Genomic DNA, 19592 nt, shown 5'->3' with positions numbered 1-19592 from the left:
GTTCATTGACTTGTCAGGGTACAGTGGTTGTTGGCGTAAAAACAAGATTCGTTCTGGGGATAGTCTAGGTTTATCAGCACATTACTCATATTCACCAAAGTGGCCAGAGTCTCTGATTGGCATCATTCATGGTTGTCCTCACATACACATCATCATCATCATCATCATAAGGTAAAGAGTCAAATGGGGCTGTAACGATTCTTCCACGTATATATGCATTATGGTACGTTTGTCGTAAAGTCGAGTTGCGATAAAAAGAAAGAAACTTTACGTGTTTTTTGTACTCTATAAACTTGCTGTATAGATTGATCTCTCCTCTTGAGTTTTAATATTCACTTATCTAGACCTTTCAGACTAGGTCAAAGTTTCTTTCCCTTTCAAACTTACTCCAATCTCATGACAGCCATTTCCTGATGACCATAACTAATGTAAATTGAAAACGTCAATGAATATCTGCGCAAACACATTTCGTAATAGGCAGTGAGATATTAATGGGAATTGAAAAAGCATAAATAAAAAAACAAGACAGAAATTATGTGACATTAGAAACTTGTAATCTAACAAGATTGAACATCATTAGACAGACTATGGTGTCTCTCTTCTGATTAATCATTCACACACACACATCTTAATTGGGACAATTGAAATATGACAGGAGTTTCTTGGGCCTTTGATCACATGGTTCTCGTATTTATCCATCAGGAGGAGGAGGAGGAGGAGGTCCACCTCCAAACACGTCCCCCCATATTGATTGTCCGTATGTTGGGCCTCAATACGCCAAGACGGGAGACACTATGGTGGTTACTTGGACAGAACCGACAGGAACGGACAAGGAGGATGGCAGTCTAAGGTTCCCCTTCGTGTAACATTCTTAGTGTCGAGACGTTTAACAACTGTATTAACAACTTAGCAAACAATGTTTCAGCACCAAACAATACTATATATAACACAGCTATGCGATAAATCGCAAAGAACAGTGAAGAGTGAAGCGTAGTTTATTTCACGATAAAACATTGTTCTTTTAAGACGTCATTTCTGGAGATTCGAAATACCAAACTTAACCCCAACCCCAACCCAACTTGTCCGCCATTTCCGAGGTCGGATTATATTCAGGGAGCCATAATTATTAAAATTTGGGTAAATATTATTAAAGCTTGAGCATTTTATCAACATCCTTAAAGGGGCGGTACATAATGTTGATATCTCATATAAGAAATTTACGACTCATTGTAGTTGTTTATTGTACAATAAAACACTGCAGGGAGAATTAACCACTTGCGCCCCTCATGGTGTATTCTCCCTGCAGTGTTTTATTGTACGATAAACAACGACCACGAATCGTTTATTAAATACGTTCCAAGCCTCGCAGATGTGCATTAACACGCGACCACACTCATTTCCTTAATGAAATGGACAAGCAGACACGGCAGAGAAACAAATCCTGATAATAAAAACAATGAAATGAAACATGAACATCCTGATAATAAAAACAATGAAATGAAACATGTTGCAGCCCTAAGAGATCTGGGTTGGCTCCAGGTAGTGTGTTCACTGCGTCCACACACTTCATCAAGTACAGAGTTGTAGACAGTGGTGGACTGTCAGCTGACTGTGAAATTCTCTTCTCAGTGCACAGTAAGTTACGGTGTGTGTGTGTGTGTGTGTGTGTGTGTGTGTGTGTGTGTGTGTGTGTGTGTGTGTGTGTGTGTGTAATAGTCAGGATTTATTTTATTGTGCTAGCCCACAAAGGTACCATGACACAGTATACTGTCTCCAAGCCAACCAGTTCTTGTTTTTTCTCTTTGATGCCGAACGCCATAAGGGGGACATATGTACCATCTTCAAAATGTCTTTTGGTATGACGCGGCCGGGGATCGAAACACCGAACTTGCGCTCTCCGGGCAGACGCTCTATCTACTAGACCACAGTCCAATGTTCAAGGTGCATTGTTTCACAGAGGCTGTGCCCTGGAGGCAATCCCTGCCTAATCCAATAACGGATATTTATTCATTTCACTTGTATCATGACGTTGCCAGTCGCCGTCTTGGAAAAAAACCCTTTACAAGTCCACTGACCGGCCTGTAAGGATCAGAAGGCGGTCACACGATAGATTTAATTGTCACACACAAATACGTCAACGAAAATATGTCCTTTTAACTTGTTAAACGACAAATTCGTTGTATGTGTGCGCGATTGTACGAGCTGAACTTTCCTGTACATCCAACGACCTTCAGTACTGGTTTGTACGAACCCGTCAAGCTCGTACCCCTCTCATGTTAATATTAAGTAGAGTGGCGACCAACTGTTATGCCCTTCTGTTGCAGCGATCCACTGCTCCCCGTTGATGTACCCTCGCAATGGACGCCTCCACTGTACCAACAGGGACATATCAGGATCTGTGTGCACCTTCGACTGTGACGAGGGCCACAACGTGGACGGTGCTAGCTCCATCACGTGTGAAGAAGGGACCTGGTCGGGTGTTGAGCCAAGGTGTAAAGGTAGGGGTACTGTAGTTTCTGTAAACTATGTCATTGTCATTGAATCAAGCTCTCTGATTAGCCAGGTACCACCTTGTAAAACCCCATACAAGTTGACTGGCAGTCCTGTTGGGTGAAGAGGTTGCAATCGGCTCTTTTCCAACATTGTACCTAGCTTTCTATGCTGAAATAATTTACCTTAGAATTTCCCAGATCTTTTAGGGCAAGTTCAGTTCGGACTGTCAAATGTTTGCTGGCCCATGAATTAATTTGGGGTCCATCACTTGGTGATCAAGTTTGGTTACATGGCGCCGTGCCGTGGCATAAGTGCTACTGAGCGGTACTAGCAACAAACACATACACACTATGCAAATTGTGTGAGTGGCAGTGCTACCGGGAGGGCAGGACATGCATACCGTTTTCGCGAACACCTGGTGCTTTCATTTATATTCAATGGTGCACTCATATAATTTTCAACGCTATTTTGCCTTTAACGCCCAATGAAATTTGTTTTATCTCTGGCGTTGCCGTTATATATTTCATGAATAACGTGATTTTTTGAATTGTCAAAAGGGTTTTCAGACTACATTTACCGTTGCAAAGTAGCTGCGTAAACTTCATCAAGATTGTCTTCGCTTTTGATCATGGCACAATAAGTATCCCATATATGTGGCTTTGACATACTGTTGACTAAGGTGAAGCGTCTAATTACAAGTCTTATCTACCTTTCCGCTGTTCACAGCTGTGTCCTGTGGTACCCCGCCTAGTGTGACTAACGGCCAGCTGACGTGTCTCGGGGACGTCGTGTACGGCACATACTGCTTAATGAGCTGCAACAGGGGCTTTGAACCACGAGGGATGATGATGAGCACATGCCTGGCAACAGGGCACTGGACTCCGCCTGGTACCTGTGCTGGTATGTGTGATTAAGTATTAGCTGCGTTCACTGGGGGCATTGTGGCTGACTAGAGCCGTGCGAGGATCCTCACGATGAAAGGTTCAGATCTTAGATTCGTCCACATAATGATTGAGCCAGCACAAAAACCTACGATTGTGCGTTACCCTTTTCTACGACCTGCAACACTGCGATAGAACTGCATCAATGTTCAGATCGACCTTTAAATAATTTCACCTACCCACTCTCACCCAACCGGAAAAGAATGATGATCACGGAGTCATTTCGTTGTTTCGCGGTCATATTTGTTGGTCTTCAATACATCGGAGGACTCTTGTATCTGGTCTGTTGTAGCGTGTCGGCAATATCCGCGAACGTACTGTAGATCACACGTAGGTACAGGAGCTGCATGGGGATGGGTAGTGAGTGTGGGTGTAGTGTAGGTTGTGGGATGTGGTGTGGGGTGTAGTGTAGCGGGTTGGGTGTGGTGTAGGGTGTCGGATGTAGTGTAGGGTGTGGGAGATTACTTATCCAGAAAAAAAAAAAATTGTAAAAGAAAATGGGATTTTTATACTAGTTCTTTCCAACTTCCTCATATTATATTTATAGTTAAATGAACACTATAAATACAAAACGTATATTTTGAAAAATTGATATCACAGGTGGAGCATCAGGTACGAACCCTGTACCTTCATCCTTGTTTCAGATGTCACTCCACCATCATTCACTAACGGCTGCCCCGATGACGTAGACGATTACGCTGAAAAGAAAGGCGGAGGTAAGGTAGTCACGTGGGATGACCCGGCTGCAAGTGACAATTCGGGACCAGGGGTCACAATCACAGGAAGCCACCAGTCAGGAGCATCCTTTGAATTGGGCGAAACGAAGGTTAGGCTGACAGCAACAGATGCGGAAGGGAATACAGATCAGTGTTCTTTTAGAGTGACCATCAATGGTAAGTTTACTCAGATGAACAAGTATAATGCATAAGGGAATGCAAATGAACGTTCTTGGGAATAGAATTTCAATTTAGATATTTTGAGGAAAGATTCAAAACATGTTCGTGTGGTTTCCAATGTTATGGGTTTTTTTTACTTGTTTTAATGCTTCTGTAAAGAAAAGACGTCTTGATACACGTGCCCTTGCACTGGAATTAGTAGCTCTCTACCCAAATATTTCAAAAATGTCCATACTTTGGGATTTCCAAGCCAGGGAAAGATAATATTACCAAAATGAATACACTTAGAATGTTGTGGAAACGAATGTAGAGTTATGCAGATTTTTGTAGAAGTGACGAGTTGCTTGGAAACATGAGCAAAAACGTTTGCAACCCTTTACTTTGGGAAATTGTGATAATATCAGTTATGGAAAGGCTGGCAGATAATTCTATCCATGTTCTTTCCGGGACCGGAATTGTTATTCCTTCCAGTTTGGCTGGTTCACAAGTTAATGATAATACATCGAGGAATGACGTTTATTTGTGGGGGTTAAATAGCCATTGTTTCGTTTAGGTCTGTACTGTCCAGAGCCGGACCTCCAGGATCCCATCGACAAGCTGAGGTACGACTGCCCCGACGGCTACGGCTACGGCTTTTCCTGCTCCCTCTCCTGCCACTCCGGCTTCCCCTTGCAGGGACCTGACTCCATCCTCTGTCAGAAAGACCCCAATGTCTTCCCCGCAACAGCCTCGTGGACGTGGGCCGTGGATGCCTTTAAACCATTTTGTAAAAGTAAGGATTTCATTAACAATGGGTTGATGTTGTGGACCTCTCATTTCCTGTAATGTGTTCCCACGTATGGGTAGGGTGTCATCTGGGATTGGCTGCAGAATTGGCTAAGGAATCCTCAGCTTGTTATCAACACCTTCTGGCGGATCCAAAGGGAAGATGCTGGTGATGAAGGCATCCACCATTTTCGCAGTCATCTTGCGTATCAGTCTTCCTGACTTTGTTCACTTATTGACTTGGGCACTGTGCACTCACCCTTACTCCTTTTTCTTTAATCATGGATCCACAACGACCTGAAACACATTCACCCACTTCTCAAACTGTTAAACTGTAGTGAACTGTTATTTCTTTGTTAGATAGACATGAAGAGTTTCTGGTCATTGTTGTTATACTTTTGTTGTTAGATACTAGTTGTCCCGACCTGGCGGTACCAAAGAATGGAGCCCTCGCATGTGACGGCTGGGGAAGTGGTGGTAGCATGTGTTCCATGCTGTGTAACGAGGATTATGATATAGCAAGGGACGTACCGGACATATACACTTGTGGACAACAATCTGGCAAATGGTTTCCAAGCGACAACATCTACGACTGTGATAGTGAGTATACTCGTACAGATATTATTGCGATTTATATTTGTTCTGTTATTGTCTTTGGTAGGCATTTAGAAGTTGAAAGAGCATGAAACCTTTTTTGGACATCAACTTCTATACTGTTTGTTTCCGGGCTTCGGCTTGCACATCGTCACGCGCAACTCCACTCTCACTCTGATTTCACTGAATTGACTTTTCTTTCGTTTCCCGAGTATATTGATATTTGCCTACATTAATTAAGACGTCGGGCCGAATGTTGTGCTCTCCCAACCGATTACGTACGGTTCTGCCTCAACACAGGAATTAACCCGATTAATGTGGCAGTTCGGTATCGATTCCGCAAATGAACAAATCGAATATGGTTGTCTTGTTGAAGTGACGTTGACATGAATGTTCCCTGCTGCAGATAACGTCTCAAAAAAGATGATACTGTGATTCGATGAACATTAAAATGTCTGGCAACTTCGATTTGCCCCATTTCCGTTTCCAGCATACCCATGGTGTGTAGATGTTTCACGAGCACCTGGCAGCTAAACAATCATTGTTTGCTGGTAACATTACAAAACACACGTGTGTGAGTATCATGCTCCGAACAAACAATCAAGGACCCAAATTGGTCCCTGCACATTAACATGCACGTGCAAATTGTGAATCACAACCTTAAAATCAAGGATATATATATGTATTGAGAGATGAATTATTCAAATTCAGAATATAGATATTTTTATTGACCTTCAGACGAAGCACGGTTACTTGTTTCCGTCAGTATATTAAAAAAAAAAATGTTTTCAATTAGTTCATGTTGACTCTCGTTCATATCCCCCAATAAAAAAAAGTTGTACAACGTCCATACGCAATTTCTGATTCATGATTAAGTGTGTTGATGGTGGATATTTGAGTAAATGTGTTACTGCATTATCTTTAGGGAAACTAAGTCCTGGGAGCATGAAACTGCGCAGCGATTTTTTCTACTACTCTGGATCCTGCCATGACAACAACACTCAGCTTGAAATCGCACAGAAGTTCATCCATATTCTCAACACGAGCAATACCTTCACTGATGTATGTGGAGCCGCAGTGCCAGAATGCCGTGTGGAATTTGTGAATATTAAATGCGGAGAAACCGGCAGAAGAAAGCGCTTTGTCAAGAGATCAGCCTCAGAGATTTTCCTCACGAAAGTCAAAAGATCAACAGTTCCGACTGTCATAATTTTCGAAGTAGTAGTGCCCTTCAATATAGGTTCCAAAGAAGATGCAGAGGCTGCAAGAACAAGGGTGGAGGGCGAGCTAGACAATGTCAATTCTGCCATTGACCAGATGCTTGACGGTGGAGGCCTCAGTATGGCTGAGTATGGGCTAAACACACAAGCCGACTCCTTTTATCCAGGATATGCAGCTTTTGAATGCCCTTTTGGAACTGCTGAAAACTACAAACACGTTTCATGCTGTAAGATTTCTTTGTTTGTTTGTTTGTTTGTTTGTTTGTTTGTTTGTTGTTTAACGCCGCACTCAGCAAAAAAACCAAGGTATATATGACGGCAGTCAGTAAATAATCGAGCCTGGACCAGCCCCTTCATTAACTGATATCATGAGCATCGATCTAAGGAAATAGGATACGATGACACGCATCAACCAAGTCTACGAACCTGACCACCTGATCCCGTTCTACGCCTCTTACGACAAGCATACTCGACGGTTACGGCAAGCATGGGTTGCTGAAGACCTATTCTTATCTGGGTCTCATGTTGTAAGAGGCACTCTGTATTCATATTATTATTATACACACAAAGACCCTCTGTATTCATATTATTAATCATACTCACAAACATTTATAAAACCTACGCATAATGATGTTCTTTATGTTCTATGGTTATAATAAATCCACTTTTCACAAGAAATATATTCATTTTTATACGAGAACGTAATAGTCTTATCCTTTGCGCAACATTTCTGCATTCTGAAAATGTGTCCTTTTTGCTTATAGTGGAACCCTGTTTATTAATGTGCGTGACATTAGCAACAGTAGGTTCATTCCCTCATTAATAGAAATCCTACATCTTATTCAGCTGGCTGCTCCACCGGGACGTATGTAGAAGCAGGCTCGGGAAACTGCGTGTCTTGTCCTGTTGGCACCTATACTGATGAAGGATTTTCTGATGCCTGTAAACCGTGTGGCGAGGGAAAGTCAACACGATCAACTGAATCCAGATCTGTGAACGATTGTATTGGTGAGTTATACGACTATACAGGTGACATTATCATACAACATACAATATAATAATGTTTCAATTCGCTCATGTGTGTTTAAGCTTAATCTTTGCAGGTTGTGCAGAAAAGCAATGACGATTGGTTAATAAATATGCATCGCATTCATAACAATTTTAATGATGTTGTGGAGATGTCTATGGGCCGAAGGCAGTACATCAAATACAAATGATTATGATCTTACATCAAACTATGGTGATGAATAAAAATATATTTCTGTTTGTAGATACGTGTACTGAAGGTTCCTTCTCGATGGACGGCATGGCGCCCTGCACTCCATGTTCTCCTGGGACGTATCAAGATGCTGTTGCGATGACGTCGTGCACGTCATGTCCGACTGGCACTACATCACCACAGGGGTCTCACAATGCTAGTTCATGTGTTGGTAAGGTTGTGTTTGGAGCAGATCTAGAATGCTATGAGCTATCATAGCGGTTAACGCTGCAATGAACAATTATATCTCGGCGTGTTAGGGAAAGCCTGAAATGTTGCAGGTCTTAGAATTGTGTAACTTTGGTGGCACCAACGACGACGGTTTAATGTTAACAAACCATTACTCTTAACCAGATCCATTCTGGGTTTCGAACAAACGCTCACTGGATCCTGACACACATACGAACTCCAAGTTACATAAGGTGCGTCAGTTGAATGTCGAAGAACACGTTCGGGGAAACCCATGGGGTTTGGTGTCGGTAAACCGAGGATCATAATCCTGGAGAATCTTTCATCTACACCCACTATCAGCGGATCCTGGCACGATTTAGAGACGCGATTCAACATACTTGACTCAATGCCGCACAATGGCACAGCGGCAGATAGACGTTACTGTGAATGACAAACATAGGTTGATGGGGAACAGTTATAATTAACCAGAAATCCACACGGAATATTGTGCTGGTAGACCAGGGATGCTGTTCAGGGTTGAACACGCGATCAGCGTATCCTCACTGGGGTAAGCTACTCAAAGCGGCAGTAAAGGGCTACGAAGTGGCATATTGACAGATAGAAGGTTACTGGGAATTGTTATTATTCTATTTTCACTGTACTCCAAAATGCGATGTAATTCTCTGTAATTTCTTATTCAGCTTTTGACCTGAAGGTTCATGCTAACACGGAGACCGTGTTCGGTAATATCAGCTCGGACCTGAGCGCCCTGACCATGTATTTCTGGTGCCGCCTGGACACAAGCCTGGGACACACCCTGGCACGCATCACCGACACTGACCGGAACACTGTCATGGAACTTTCAATCACCAACAATGTTTTCCTGAATATACAAGGGTATTACATAATCAATATCATTGTAAATATTTAAAATATGGCATATATGCCATTCATGCAAGGTATTATATATCAATATCGTTGTCAATATTTTAAATATGTTTTGTTACCAAGGAGACTATGAATTTCATAAATGTACATGAAATGAGTGACATGGTCAAGAAAAGACATTCAGTTTGTACTGTTATTTACACGTGTGATAGCAGAAAACACAGATGTTTAAACAAAGACCTGGTTGTTCACTGTAGATTTGTTTTCAAAATAGGAACTCTGTAGATACAGATGTGACCCCTGCAACAAACCGCTGGCAACACCTGACCTTGACCTTAGATGGCAGCAGCAAGAACATCGCTCTCTATCTGAATGGAAACGCTGTTTACTCAGATAATATGGCTTCCCTAACAATCCCTCTTGTTCCAAGTGACAGCAGTGTTGCCATTGTATCAGGAAATGGAGGTATTTACATGTACTACTTTGTGTAGTTTGCCACAACAATAAGATCTTATGTTCCTGCAATGGGTATATGTCACGCCGACAGCAACCCGTCATATCTGAAATAGTGTGTTCTTGTTTTATTGATACTCTCAGTGTAAAAGAATACATTTTCAATTCAGACGTCACTCAGAGCGGTTTCAACATTATTGAGAGAGTTGCATCCCCTGATGACATACAAGCCCAGTCTTCAACCTGTGTATCGACGCTACAAGAATCAGTATTGACGTTCATAAAGAATGGTACAAATCTTATTGTACCAAGTCAGTGTGATGGTGAGAAATTTAATTTATTCTACGCATTCTATGCACAGTCAGATAGAGGTATAAAATAACTTATTGAACGTTATCAATAAAAAGGTCTATTTTTATGTATCGTATCCGAGTAACTGTTCACCACAAGAGCAGTGGTGATGTCGCCTTATTAAAGTATAGTGAACTGTACTTCCACTTCTGTCTTCTGTGGTGCTCATTTAGGTTTACATCTAAGAGTGATAAATTGCTTTGAAAAATATGTTATTCACAACCTAATGTCTTGCAAAAATTTCTTGTGACGTGTGTACAGGGAAATGACCATCTCTTGCAGCTGTTGATGGCTGCCTTGACAACCCTTGTGGCTCCCATCCCTGCAAGGACGAGTTGGAAGGGTTCACATGTGACTGTCAAGATAGCTGGACTGGGGTCACGTGTAACGTCCCACCGGACTACTGCGCACATCACGAGTGTCAGAACAACGCCATCTGTGAGAACGGAAACGGAAACTACACATGCCAGTGCCTGAAGGGTTTCAAGGGTGAATTGTGTCAGGAACTTGTAGGTTTGTAAATAAATTTCGTAATAAGCGTTACATCATTGACATTGATATATACAGATTTCATGTCCTAATACAACAAGTACAGGAATACATGCCACAGTACGTCTGAAAGGAGTACAAACATATGTCATGAAATGTATTTTGTAATCATTAAGATCATGTAACCAACAAAAGGATATGCATTTGGAACCAGAAAGCAATGAGTTATGCGAGGCTGCAAATACTGTATAAAAGAATGAGAATGATAAATATTCACACATGCCTTTGTAAAATTACTGAAATCTCTTCTTGAAGTGAATGGTAACTGGGGAGATTGGTCCAAGAAGACGGAGTGTTCAGCATCTTGTGGAGGAGGAACCAGGTCGCGAAGTCGTCAATGTGACAGCCCGCCCCCTGACGTGGATGGTGACACATGTGATGGGGCTTCTGAAGAGACGGAACAATGTAATACAGACGCTTGTCCAGGTACGGTGTCAGTGTGCACTCTGCATGCTTTTGACAGGCAGATTCAAATACAATTGTATCAAGAACAACAGGGTGTTTGCTAAATGCTATCATTTGTTTTGAGATTTAATGAGTCTGAGAATGATATATCACAATGGTTTCCTAATAGGTAACAAGTTAATAACTCTGTTTGCCATGCATGTTGTTAAGCTTATTTCAACTTCAGAGTGTCCTGTCCTTCGTTTGTCCTCTGGAAATTTGAAGAATTGTACAGAATCCGATGGCTACACTAGATGCACCATCACATGCCGCGGGGACATGGTGTTCTACGAGAAACCCCTACCTGTGTACGAGTGTGGTGCAGGCAGCGACTACGTGTGGAACCACCAGGAACACAAGGGTAATGCCAGGCCTCCAGCATGTCGAAGTGAGTTGATTCCATATGTAATATATGTAGCAATTGTCCTGAGGTAGAACATATTGATATCTTCTCTTGTCATATCTTATCATAATTATTATCCACGACGTTATATTGCCAGAATATTGCTAAAAACGGCGTAAAACCAAAATTACTTACTCCTTATTGGTACATACAAGAAGATGCAGGAGAAGCATAAACCATTTAATAGTGCAACAGTTCACAGCAGTCAACCTAGTAAATTTGCTACTACTTAAATGGTCTCCATAGCAATATACATATGTGATTTGTGAAGTCCATTCTTGAACACTTAACTTATTAAGATAAGCATGATATAGTCTATGTCAGTAAGAAAATGTCTTGAAATAAGTAAACCGTTGTTCCACTGCACCAAAGAGTGTATGCCGGATTCAATGAACAAGACCAGGAGGTTCAAAAGCTTTCTGCAATTGCAAACCGTCAATCCCCACATTTCTTTTCATTCTATGACGCTGAGTAGGTGAATGACATAACAGGGTTTGCAGGATCCATTCCTATAAATTTCTTTGCTACTTTGCCTTTTATGCCCAATGAAATGTATTTCGTCGAGGAACAGACACTGGATATTCTCTGGTGGTGACGCATGAAATACATATTTGCCCCGATTTTAGTAATATTCCATCATATATCACGACGGGGGACGCAATAATTGGCATCACACATTCTGTTCATGTAGTGAAATCAATACCGGCCTTGGGCGTCACAATCAAACTCTGTAACCATTGTCTACACCACCGCCCCTCATCCTACGTTAAAGCAATACGTCCTGTAAATTTTTGGTAATTTCATCTTGTGACCTTTAGACGAGTAAATCCATATCATGATGGTTCATTTTTTTCATCTTATATTTAGCTGCTATGGGGGCCGCCCGGTATGACGTAACCCACACCGTCACATACCAAGACCTACCATGTTCGTCTGGTAATTCTCGATCCGATGAAATCAAATCCCAAGTTTCTGGAAATATTGATGTCTTGCCATGTGTCCAGGAGAGCATTTGCACAACGTCAGTTTCAATCAACAATTGCAATAACAATGGAGTCAGTAAGAGGTCGACAACGTCCACTGTTGTGTCAATACTTATTTCCACCATCATGGGCGACTCGGCCTCTCTTGATCTCACAGAATTCGTCGAAAATAACATAGGTAAATATCACAAATTGTTCACATTAATAGTATTGAATCTATATAATTCGAATGTTAATCTCTAGAATAGTTCCTGCTTCAATTTGTTTAACACAATGAAATACAAATCCCCAAAACAGTGATACTACGTTCCAACATTTTTTCAACAAATTGTCTTTTCAAGTCACGTAACTCCCTGTCTTTAAATCTGTTTTGCAGTTACTACAGGCCTTACCAACTACCTGAACAAACTCATGAAGACCGAACTTTCTGTCCAAACACTCGTTAACAGCAGCAACACATTGTTGCCACTGACCATAGATGGCGCCACCTACCAGGTTGATACAAATTCAATGTCGACGACGTCATTGGCCATCTGCCCAACTGGAACCACACCCACAGAGGGTGTCTGTGGTCAGTCCAGTCACTTTCATTGAGTTCCACTATGAATTTGCTTTTAGTTTATTTCCTTCTTTTGTTTTAAATTTGTATGAAGCTCAAATTAATTTAAAAATATAAATAACATTTCGTATGCAACATTTCCGAATAGCTCTGTCCACAAACAAAACGCCATGCTGAAAGGTTATGCTTAGAACTCTGGAATTGTCAAGCGTTGCAATATTCTTCCATCTGTTCAGGACAATGCCCCCCGGGAACACAGGAGGTGAACGGCAAGTGCGTGTTGTGCGAGAAAGGCACTTATCAACATGAAGCAGCCAGCGCGTCATGCCGAATGTGTCCGTCAAGTACGACAACTCCTGGTGTGGGAGCGGATGATGTCAGCCAGTGTACAGGTAGGTTGTACACCATTTGATGACTCACATTAAGTTCAAAAATGGACATGAGTCAGTGATGTGATCTAATAATATAAGAGACCGCCTCCTTGGTAGAACCTCCGCTCGGAGAGCAGAAGGTCCGGGGTTCGATCCCCGGCCGCGCCAAACGTTAAAATATGGTACTTGCTTTTACCCTGTCTGGCGCTAGGTGTAAGGGGCTAAAACAAGGACTGGTCGGAGTCAGTGTACTGTGTCTGAGTGGAGTATTCATATTATCTGCAGCATGGTATCTCAGTGAGGTAGTACTATAATTCGTCAACAGTCCGGACTAGAACAATGCATGTGCGTCACTATATATGTGCAATAATCTTGGACGCGACGTTAAACCCCATTGCACCTCACTTAATAATATAACGTCACTTTAAGTGGGTCCTAAATGTCTTTTTTCTTAATTTAGACAAGCCCTCATGTGATTCATAAGGATTTGAAAACAAATATAGTTACTCGTGAATCATGCTTTATCCATGGTAACAAAATTGTAGCAATATCCTAGCGATATCACGACGGAGACACTATATATGGATTTCAAAACGAGTTCTTACTGAGTAAATATTCAACATCATAGCATCATTACCATTTGAAAATTGAGGGTATGAATGAGATTTACAATGTGCACAGTTTCAGTATTTGTGCAAGTGTAGTTGAAGAAAAGGCAGTGGGAATTAGGTCATTCGAACTATTACATAATTCCAGGATTCCACGTGTGTGGATGGGGTTATATTCCTTATATTCCCGTGTTCACGTTGTAATTCATCATCATAATACAGCTACGTTTCCCAGCATCTCAGCTTCAGTGTGTAAATGTACCCATCATATCATTGCTTGTATCACCCATGTAAGGTGGAGTGACTGAAGGAACGAATGACTGTGATGCTGCATGAACACATGTCTCAACGTTAACAAAGCCTGCATGTGCTATCCATCTCACGCCCTTCATCTAAATGCTAATATCAAAGGCTTTGCTTAAACATTCTCATTATTCTAATATTTTGATATATATTTTAAACTTTTGTCAGACATTAATTAAAAAGTGAATGAGAACAATGGATATATATATATATATATATATGTATGTATATATATAATAAAATAATAAAGTCCACTTCAGTCCAATATCTTCTTTATATGAGTTACAGACATAGTACTTTCACTGTCTAATGTCAGTGAAAGTACTAAAGTGGACTGGAATATATATATGTATACACACAAAAATGAGGTAAATGAACACTCGGTGTACGTGTAATATATACTAGCTACGTAAAGAAACTGTACACGGAGAAAATATATTCTGGATTGAAATACAACACAGCAAGAACAAAATGATGCAGACGCTGTAGCAGCTGAATGATCGGACCATAAGAAAATGTCAACGTGACCTGAACAACATCTGTTACGATGACTTCAGAAGATCAAAATGGAGTAGGGGGTCAAACGACAAAGTCACAAAGTCAATAACGGGTATGACCACCCTGTGCGTGAATCACAGCAGTGCATCGGCGACGCATGGAGTCCACCAAATGGGCATGGAAGGCCTGGGGAATGGCCTGCCATATCCTCCTTAAATCCTGTGCCAAGTCACGGTCGTTATCTGGAGGATGTGGAAGACGACGCAGACGGCGCTCCATTTCATCCCACACATGCTCTGGAGAGATCTGGAGAATTTGCAGGCCATGGCAGTAACATGACATTGTTATGGTGAAGGAAATCCATTGCGACCCTAGCCGTGTGAGGACCTGTTGAAATGTCAATCCCGGGCCATGACGTTGCGGGAAAGGAATGGCCACAGGCCTCAGAATCTGATCTCTGTAGCCAACACCGGTGAGATTGCCCTGAGCAACCACCAAAGGGGTTCGGTGCCGTGCTGTTATCCCACCCCATATAATCACAGAGCCCCCTCCAAAACGGTTCCTCTCCACAATACAGTTGCGTGCATAACGTTCTCCCACACGCCGGTAGACACGTTGGCGCCCGTCACTGTGGGAAATGTTGAACCTCGATTCATCTGTAAAGACAACATTTCTCCACCATATTCGAGGTTGACGAACATGATTTCGACACCATCTTAGACGGTTGACTCGATGACGGTGTGTCAGGATGGGACGTATGGCAGGGCGTCGTGGTCGAATCCCGTACTGACGTAAACGATTCCTGACAGTGTTGGGATGGATACGGCGCAGTCAAGGAATTATCTGGGACGTCGTTACTGCCGTTTGGAACCTGAGATGTGGAACTCGAATCCATCTGTCCTGTCTTGGCGTCGTTACTCGGGGACGTCCTGAACGTGGGTGGTCGGCAACGTCATTTGTGTTCTGATAACGCCTCACCAATGCCGATATCGTGTTACGATGGCATTGGAAATGTGTTGCCACCTGTTGTTGCCTCATTCCCGCTCGGATCATTGCAATGGCTTCATGACGCTGTGCAGCTGTCAATCTTGGCATGATTTGCTTGTGATATGCTTGTGTCTGCGCCTGAGAAATTTTGAATTTTTGAATGACCACAGATCATGCTTTCCAAAGTGACAGCGAATTTTGAGTTGCACATGCTGTGTACAGCTGCACAGGATGCACGTGCAGTAACACATTGCACGTCCATAGGACCCCATCAATGACGTCATATTTCATATATGGACAGTGTGCCCTTATATCTATATTTTCTCCGTGCACAGTTTCTTTATGTGGCTAGTATATAATGAAATAATAAAGTCCACGTTTGTACATCATCTTCTTTATATCAGTTTCAGATATATATCAGATTATCAGATATAGATAATACTTTCACTGTCTCATGACAGCTCTTCAGTGTAACTGACAATGACGTCATACTTACTTTATATATATATAAATTATATATATATATATATATAAACTAGTGATTTCATCAGGTGTATAAGTATTAAATATACAAAGAAACAGAGTCCAGTTTTTCGTGCTTGCCAAAACTCGTATGTGTCATGCACCGTTTTGCTATATACTAAATTGATTCCCTTAGGCTTGTCAGGTTCTGATGATTGTAAATCTCAGGTTCGCCTGCATTATGATCCTTTGCACTGCTCGACAAGCATCACCTCTAACTTTCCTCCAACATGATATAACTGAAATACTGTTTAAAGCATCGTTACACTCACTCATTTATTCTACCATCACATGTGGCTCAATAACACCAATTTGAAGCAAACTGTTAATATAATCTGTTAATCTACTACTTGTGATCTTGACATAAATCAGTCATAAATGTAAATGTAGTCATCGATCCTATATTTCAAAATACATGTTTTGATGAGTGTAAATACAATCCTTTGTTCACTGAAGTTTAGCACAAATCATGTACATATAACTTGGATCGGATTCTGATAAATTATCAAACAATTTTCATAGATAAATGCAACGAATATCAATATCGATATTACTTTATTTGTATACCATTTAAACCATTAGCAGAAATCATTTTAATTTCGAAACATTTTCAGATGAGGAGGCGGAATCGGAACATGATCATGGTAAGTTGCACGAAGGGAAGTTTGAATTGAAAGCTGCTCACAATAATTTGAATTTGCTTGGCGTCTGGGCGATAAGTCATATAAAAATATTGTATAGATAAAATTGACTATTTCATGTTGTTATATATTCGGTTTGAACCTAACGCGTTTATATCTACATATATGCGTTTAATGAAATTTGTGTCGGCAGATAATCAAGATAGTCGTTATTCTCCGTCGTTGACGTTTTTTATTTACATATATATTGTAATATGAATAGCGATTTTATTGCTTTAAAAAACAACGAAATCTGTTATATTGATATATACGAGTAAAAGAATTCAGGTAAAAACTGATTGAAGAGTTGTAATGGTCCATATTCTGATGGTGTATTTAAAAAAAAATTGAGACAAACACCGTGCTGCTAAACCTAATATTAATCTCAATTAATTATAAAAAAATCGCTATTTTACTGCTTTTCATCTCCTGTCATCTCTGTAACAGTAATCATTGTCGTGACCTTGTTCTTGGGTACAACTAGTAAAGTATATGGAAGGTATGGAAAATAGCAGCAACAAGATTGCAAAGTGCCCATAACATGTCCTATCTAAACTATTTATGATCATCACTGTTTAGCCATTTTTGAAAAACCCTTCCCCCTGTTGTCTGTGTACTTTTCATGTTTCATTTCCAGATCTTTTTGAGGCTTTCTTTGCATTTGATCACATGGAAGCAGAATATAAAGGCAGTTATGTTTGTATGCAAACATGGAAATCCAAATAAAACATATTCGTCAGAGATATTTGTATTCATTTTGGTCTCATCAGATTCATATCGACGATTGTGTATTATTAAACGTGATTCGATAATTCTTTGTGTATTCAACTTTGAGAGAAATCAATTTTACTCGCACGAAAGCTAGTCTCGTCTTTGTCCGTGTGACTAGAAAGCTGCACAGAAGTACCTTTTGAGTTCTTCAGGATTATGTAGCTGAAGGCTTATGAGATGGTCATGACATTTGATCTAAATAGTTTGGAGACTAACTCTAAACTTAATAAAACTAAAAGGCATAAAAAAAGGACCAATCGCTTAAGCTTCCACTTGTCGTGTTCATCCACCGGATGGGCGCCAATTGCACGAGGTGAGCTGAATGTGTGTATTCTTTCTCGGTTGTCTTTGTCTCACCAGCTGTCAATCATGTCATCTGTCTTGGTGCCTTCAACGGTTTTCGCGCATTTCAAGTAATGCCACATCCTTCTGTGCATGGGAATTGCTCTCAATGGTTCAAGGACAATATTTGTTGACTTCATCCACCGGATGGGCGTGCTAATGAAACGAGGTGAAATGGACGTTTGCGTTCTTTCTCTGGAGGTCTTGTCTCATCTGGTTCTTTTGTCTATTTGGGGTTATCACGAACTTCAAGTAACTTTCCATCTCTTCCTTCTGGTCTTGGGGATTTCTCGCAATGGTTCAATGACACTCATCCTACGTTGCAACACATAGGAAAAGTCATGTCCATCATCATGTCATTAGGTACCACTGATATCTAAAGGATACCTCACACATACTGGGGACAAATGTGGTGCCATATTCTCCAATTATATTAATGTTTTATCAGAACTCATTTTCTGAACTCGGACTTTAAATTGCCCTTCGGCTTTGATTTTGACTTGTGAATAAGATTTTAGATGTTATCAGTAATTTACTGATGGTAATAAGTTATAACCGACCCACCATTAATAAAAAAACAAAAACCATACGTTGTGAGATCACTTCATAACATCGTAACTAACAATACTTCAAGCTAAGGTTAAACTATGTTTATTTGATACATACAATTAGATAGCATAACAAATTTGTTTTGATTTCTTGAAAATGTAGGTAGGGATATTTTGAACCAATCACCTCAATGGCTCAGAAGTTCTCTTTGCAGCATGTCATACTAGTTCCCGTAACAGTTGTTCGTTTGTACATCTGTTCACGTCCTGTTCTAGATATATCTGTTGGGGCGATAGTCGCAGTTTAGTTCCTACATCCCCATGACACATTAGTGCACAGCCAAATCAAGTGAACGGTTAAAGTTGTTCGCCACTGGGCCGATGATTCTAACAAACCTTGTAGCTATACACTATTTGTTTTTGTTTATAGAACACCAATGGAAGCTTATTGCTATTGGCTTGTCCTGTCTCGGTGGGGCATGCTTTATCGTTGTTGCTGTTATCATTGTGGTGAAAAAGAAGGGCTATTACAAAATTCTGATAAGGTAAGAAACATATTTGGTGTGTATTATTTCATCGAGTCATTATCCTTATGTTTAATAAGCTATACTTATATAAAGTTCTGTGCCATCTCTTATAATCCTGACCCCTGAAGATCCGGGAAAAAACAGGTCTGGTCCAGACTCAATTATTTACAGAGCGCCGTCTGGAACATTGTTTGGTGTGGCGTAAAACAACAAACAAACAATTTTTCTAATCCTCGAACAGATTTCTAGTCTTCAAATGTGTAGTATATGTAGGTACATTTACACATGTATACATGCAGGAGATGAACGATTTAAGGTCACATGACGAGGAATAAAGACGTTAGTCGAGCCACTGTGTTTTACAGTATTTCAGTTAGACCTTTGAGTTAGAGGAAAGACTAATCAGGGTTTGTTAAGCAATGGTCCCAAAGATGATACATGAGTGTAAAGATTTGACAGCGAAACCC

The 19592-nt window shown here is 40.9% G+C and overlaps 1 protein-coding gene across 2 annotated transcripts in view; it reads left to right on the top strand.

Moving 5' to 3' along the window:
• Positions 1–19592, top strand: part of LOC124151672 (sushi, von Willebrand factor type A, EGF and pentraxin domain-containing protein 1-like) — a 28368-nt gene that overhangs the window by 7179 nt on the left and 1597 nt on the right. The window contains exons 5-25 of one of the 2 annotated variants that reach the window (XM_048386054.1): positions 703–850; positions 1514–1635; positions 2325–2498; positions 3220–3393; positions 4079–4327; positions 4884–5102; positions 5504–5695; positions 6615–7136; positions 7756–7917; positions 8181–8339; positions 9040–9235; positions 9501–9691; positions 9850–10002; positions 10313–10543; positions 10835–11005; positions 11211–11411; positions 12294–12587; positions 12786–12980; positions 13205–13360; positions 16872–16901; positions 19029–19143. In XM_048386054.1, the coding sequence (XP_048242011.1) occupies positions 703–850; positions 1514–1635; positions 2325–2498; positions 3220–3393; positions 4079–4327; positions 4884–5102; positions 5504–5695; positions 6615–7136; positions 7756–7917; positions 8181–8339; positions 9040–9235; positions 9501–9691; positions 9850–10002; positions 10313–10543; positions 10835–11005; positions 11211–11411; positions 12294–12587; positions 12786–12980; positions 13205–13360; positions 16872–16901; positions 19029–19143 (4054 nt within the window). Of the gene's footprint in view, positions 1–700; positions 851–1513; positions 1636–2324; positions 2499–3219; positions 3394–4078; positions 4328–4883; positions 5103–5503; positions 5696–6614; positions 7137–7755; positions 7918–8180; positions 8340–9039; positions 9236–9500; positions 9692–9849; positions 10003–10312; positions 10544–10834; positions 11006–11210; positions 11412–12293; positions 12588–12785; positions 12981–13204; positions 13361–16871; positions 16902–17574; positions 17792–19028; positions 19144–19592 lie in introns of those variants that run through there. The other variant, XM_048386055.1, reaches the window with a different exon arrangement.

Source organism: Haliotis rufescens, unplaced genomic scaffold (assembly GCF_023055435.1).
Source record: "Haliotis rufescens isolate VD_foot unplaced genomic scaffold, xgHalRufe1.0.p SCAF_6, whole genome shotgun sequence".
Lineage (NCBI taxonomy): Eukaryota > Metazoa > Mollusca > Gastropoda > Lepetellida > Haliotidae > Haliotis > Haliotis rufescens.
The sequence above is the reverse complement of the archived record's forward strand: the minus strand, read 5'-3'. Positions and strand labels throughout refer to the sequence as shown.